The following is a 4974-nucleotide window of genomic DNA, read 5'->3' as shown; positions in this document are numbered from 1 at the left end:
CTGCGGAGCAGTAAAAATAAAAACAGCGGGGAAGGTGCGGGGGATGCGGGGCAGAGCATCCTCCAGAGGGATGAGCGGCTCAGCCCAAAGAGCCGGGAAAAGGGAACGGGGAGCCCAAAAGGCTCAAAAGCCACCGGGAAAGGGGATCCCAAAGGGCTTAAAAGCCACCGGGAATGGGGATCCCCAGAGGCTCAAAAGCCACTGGGAACAGAGATCTCCAGCCACCGGGAAAGGGGATCCCCAAGGTCTCAAAAGCCACCGGGAATGGGGATCTCCGGCCACTGGGAATGGGGATCCCTAAGTTCTCAAAAGCCACTGGGAATGGGGAATCCCCAAGGGCTTAAAAGCCACTGGGAATGGGGATCTCCAGGCACTGGGAATGGGGATCTCCAAGGTCTCAAAAACCACTGGGAATGGGGATCTCCAAGGTCTCAAAAACCACTGGGAATGGGGATCCACAAGAGCTCAAAAGCCACCGGGAATGGGGATCTCCAGTCACCAGAAATGGAGCTGCCAAAGGTTTCAAAAGCCACCGGGAATGCGGATCTCTGGGCACCAGGAATGGGGATCCACAAGAGCTCAAAAACCACCGGGAATGGGGATCCCCAAGGTTTCAAAAGCCACCGGGAATGGGGATCCCCAAGGTCTCAAAAGCCACCGGGAATGGGGATCCCCAAGGTCTCAAAAGCCACCAGAAATGGATCTCTCCGGCCACCGGTAATTGGGATTTCTCCCCGCCTGCAAAGACGACACACGAGACCGGTTTTGGTTTTCCTGGGTAAATGGTTTATGTAAGTAATAAAATATTTACTATAACATAAATAGGAACGGAACCCCTCGCAGTCTACATTGGTTTTTTTTTTTTTGTAAATTAAGAGATACAAAAAAAAAAAAAATAAAAAAAAAAAAAAAAAAATAAAACAAAAACAAACCGAAAACCCCAAGGGAACGGACCGGATTGAACCCACCAATAGGAGGGCGCGGTTAGAAATAAATAATAGAGAGACGGGCCGGGAAATATTGTTTTTTTTTGTTGTGGGTTGTTTTTTTTTTTTTTTTTTTCCGAAGCGTCCCCCCGGTCCGGGCAGAACGGGATGGACCAAACCCGGCCGCGCGAAGAATAGGGAATAAATTAGAGATTTATAGCAAACCTTTGGCTACTGCTGCGGCGGCTCCGGCGGGGGGGGCGAAAAAAAAATATATATATATAAATAAAGAGCTCAGGGCGGGGAGGGGGGCCGGGGCCAAGTCTGAGAATAAATTAAAACACATCCCCCCGGTGCCCCGTGGGGACAGTCAGTGCACGGCCCCGGGCAGCGCCTGGTGCAGAGGAGAATTATCCGCCTGTGCGTAAACGTCCTCCATGGGGGGGTGCGGGAGCCCCGCCGGCGTCATCCTCTTCTCCTTCTGCCGCCTATTGCAGAACCACACCCGCACCACCTCCTTCTCCAGCTGCAGCGAGTCCGCCAGGGAGGTGATTTCGTGCGCCGAGGGCTTGGGGCACTTGAGGAAATGATTCTCCAGGGCTCCCTTAACGCCCACCTCGATGGAGGTGCGCTTCTTCCTCTTCCTGCCCTGCGCCGCGATCTTGTCCAGGTTGGTGGGGCTGCCCGTGCTGGAGTCCGTCTCCTCCAGCCACTTGTTGAGCAGCGGTTTGAGCTTGCACATGTTTTTGAAGCTGAGCTGCAGCGCCTCGAACCGGCAGATGGTGGTTTGAGAGAAGACGTTCCCGTACAGGGTGCCCAGCGCCAGCCCCACGTCGGCCTGGGTGAAGCCCAGCTTGATCCTCCTCTGTTTGAACTGCTTGGCGAACTGCTCCAGGTCATCGGAGCTGGGCGCGTCCTCGTCCGACGGCTCCGGCGGCCCCAGGGGCGGAGGAGAAGCGGCCAATTCGTGCCCCGCCGCCTCCTCCGCGCCCAGCGGGTCGCGCAGCCCGTGGTGCAGCGCCGGGGCGGGCGGGCCCAGCATCCCGTTGAGCCCCGCGTAGGGCTGCGCGTAGAGCAGCGGCTGCCCCGACGGCGGGGACATGGGCGGTAAGTGATGCGCGCCGCCCTGAGCCCACCCGCCCGCCGCGCCGCCCGCCGCCGCCTGGTGCACAAGGTGCTGCCGGTGGTGGAAAGCGGCCGACAGCTCTTCGCGAGGCCCCGGAGGGCCGCCCTTAGCGTGCTCGGCCGGCGGAAGGTGCGCGCCCCCGCCGCCTCCACCGCTGCCCCAGTCCGTGCCCGCGCTGGGCAGCCACTGGTGGTGATGCGCCAGCCCCACGGCGTGCCCGGCGGCGGGGGCCAGGCCCTGCAGGTACTCGTGGTGCATCATCTTCTGCACCTCGCGGTACGTGGTGCCCTGGTGCAGGCGGTCGCCGTCGGGGTGCATGAGCGCGGCGGAGCGCGGCAGGTACTGAGCGGCGGCGGCCATGGCGAGTGCGCCGCGCCGCCCGCGCCGCGCTTTACACCCGCGCGCCCGCGCCCGCCACGCCCCCGCGCTCCCATTGGCCAGCCCGCCCGCCGCGGGAGGCGCGCCCCGCACCGCTATTGGACGGTGGAGAAGGGGAGGGGAGATAACCCGCGGGATTGGCCGGTGGGGGAAAAGGGGCGGGGCGGCCCGCGGCGGAGCGGGCGGTGATTGGTGGAGCGCGGTTCATTCATGCCCGGCCGGGCCGGGAGCGGGGGCGGCGTGGAGTCGCTGCCCGGCGGATTTTGGGGAAGCGGCGGCAGGTGGGGAACCAGCGCTCCCGCAGCTCCTGTGTGCCGCTGCTGCTTAGCCACCGGTAATTGAGACTGACTCGCGACGTTAAAAGTCGTGATTGAGCTTTTTGGTGAACTTGGAGCTCGTTTCCTTCCTAAACGCTCCGTAGGTTAACGCAGCGAGGGCAAAGGAATGAGGATCTGGGATTGTCTGGGCGTCATGGGAAATGTGGGTCCTGGATGCTGCCTCAGAGGCAAGTCTGTGAGCCGGTTTGAGGGCTGGCACAGGATAAAGGGTGGAGGAATTTGTGGGAAAAGACAAGGACAACAAGAAGCAGACCTGTCTGGCAGTGCTGGGAAAGGGGCAAAGGATGCCTTAATTAAGCTCCAGACTTCATCTGGGGCTCCAGGCCCAAAGCGGATCAGGGAGGGCACCGGGAACATTCATCACTCCTAAAAATTAATCTCTGTCTCTGTGCTGTGTCTGTAAGACGGGAGCAGAGAGAGTGACCTTTGCCAAGGGCTCGGGTGAACAATGGACCGCCGGATCAATACGTGTACGAGTGTGACATGTCAATGGCCGCACACACGGCCAGGCCTCCCCTCGGCTGGGCAGGGCGCCTTCCCTTCCCTTCCCTTCCCTTCCCTTCCCTTCCCTTCCCTTCCCTTCCCTTCCCTTCCCTTCCCTTCCCTTCCCTTCCCTTCCCTTCCCTTCCCTTCCCTTCCCTTCCCTTCCCTTCCCTTCCCTTCCCTTCCCTTCCCTTCCCTTCCCTTCCCTTCCCTTCCCTTCCCTTCCCTTCCCTTCCCTTCCCTTCCCTTCCCTTCCCTTCCCTTCCCTTCCCTTCCCTTCCCTTCCCTGCTGCTCTTGAGGATATTAACTGAGCCTCCTGAAGGGCTTTTTGTCAGGAGCCACATCCCTTCCCTGTGCGTTGGAGGCACTTTGTCATTTCGGTCTTCTTTGGACTTGGCTTCTCCAGTCCCATGCTGGGACTATTGGAACCAGCAGACAGAAGGATCAGATTTGGTTTTGGGGTTTGTGGGGACCAAGCAGGGCTGCTGTGACACCCCACACTGGGACACAGCACAGTGCCCACCTCTGCCTTCCCTGCCACCTTGTCCTGGTGGCACTGATGGTGAAAATGCTGCCCACAACCACCCTGTGACCCTCACTCTGACCCTCCTCCTGGCTGGGATCACACAGGGCTGGGGAAGGTCCAGCTCCTCCTCCAGGCTTTGCAGTGGGCGGGTGGCACTTCCCAGCCCTTTTGGCAGCCACAGGGCTGGTGCTGGTCCATGCTGAGAGCTCAGCATCCCATCAAGGGACTGGGGAGCTGCTGGACCTCGCTGGATCATGGAAAGAGCAGCTTGGAGAGTGACACACCTTGCTGCTGGCAGCTTCAGCCATCCACTCTCTTTGGGGACAAGTTTGGGACTAAACATGTGCATTTTGTGTAATTAGTTCCTTGCACTGATCCCAGTGTGTCTCCTTTCAGCCCTAGAGAAAGGCTGGACTTTGTAGGAAACATGGGTTCCCATAGATCACGGTGCATATTTCATTAGGAGAATAATTTATCCTCCTTGTTTTCCTGAGGAATCCTCTGCACACGCTGCATACGTTTGTAATGAATAGAAGCCTTTCAGATGATTCAGTGGCACGCTGTAAAATATCATACTTGCTTAAGCATTTTCTGTGTGTTTTTTCCCAACCCTAGACTCATATTCATGTCAACTCTCCATGATGCAGTGCTATAATATTAAAATTTTTTGGTAGCCAATTGCTTTTGATATTTATATCCGTTTTTAAGGGAATCGCAATGAATAAATGTGCCCAGCTCTAACTTTATGCAAAATAAGCTACGTCTAAATCAGTAAATCATTAATAGAATGAATCATTTCCAAAAGGCCGAGGACTGGATTGCATTTCAAACTTTCATGTGTTCGATGTGTTTCAGAAATTACCAAAGGAGGAAACACATTGTGTGTGTGATAACTGAGGTCCCCATCACAGACTGTTTACACAGCACTGCTGGTTTATTTATGTTTGATCAAATGGGTTTTGTGCTTTGGGCTTGTTCTGTTTAATGGAAGGACAGTTTAAAAACCAGGAGCAGCGAAACAGCAGAGGAAGATGTGAAAGTCCAACTGAACTCCTCTCTCAGTGATCCCCAGCTCCACAAGTCAGAGCCAGGTGGCAAAGTTATCTCTTTTATTAAACAACATGAAGGAGATGAAAGCACAGGAGAGGGTGCTGACCCTGAGTGGACAGGAAGGATTAAAATGCCTGTATAAGCAC

The 4974-nt window shown here is 56.6% G+C and overlaps 1 protein-coding gene across 1 annotated transcript; it reads right to left on the bottom strand.

Annotated features, from left to right (window-relative positions):
- Nucleotides 1–1296: 1296 nt before the first annotated feature.
- POU3F1 (POU class 3 homeobox 1) lies at nucleotides 1297–2412 on the bottom strand (the record flags this gene model as incomplete). The annotated part of the gene is made up of 1 exon (XM_083879348.1): nucleotides 1297–2412. One exon carries the CDS (start codon nucleotides 2410–2412, stop codon nucleotides 1297–1299), a length of 1116 nt encoding a protein of 371 aa, XP_083735474.1.
- Nucleotides 2413–4974: the final 2562 nt, after the last annotated feature.

Source organism: Zosterops lateralis (assembly GCF_965231275.1).
Source record: "Zosterops lateralis genome assembly, chromosome: 28".
Taxonomy (NCBI): Eukaryota; Metazoa; Chordata; class Aves; order Passeriformes; family Zosteropidae; genus Zosterops; species Zosterops lateralis.
This window is presented reverse-complemented; position numbering and strand designations above follow the sequence as displayed.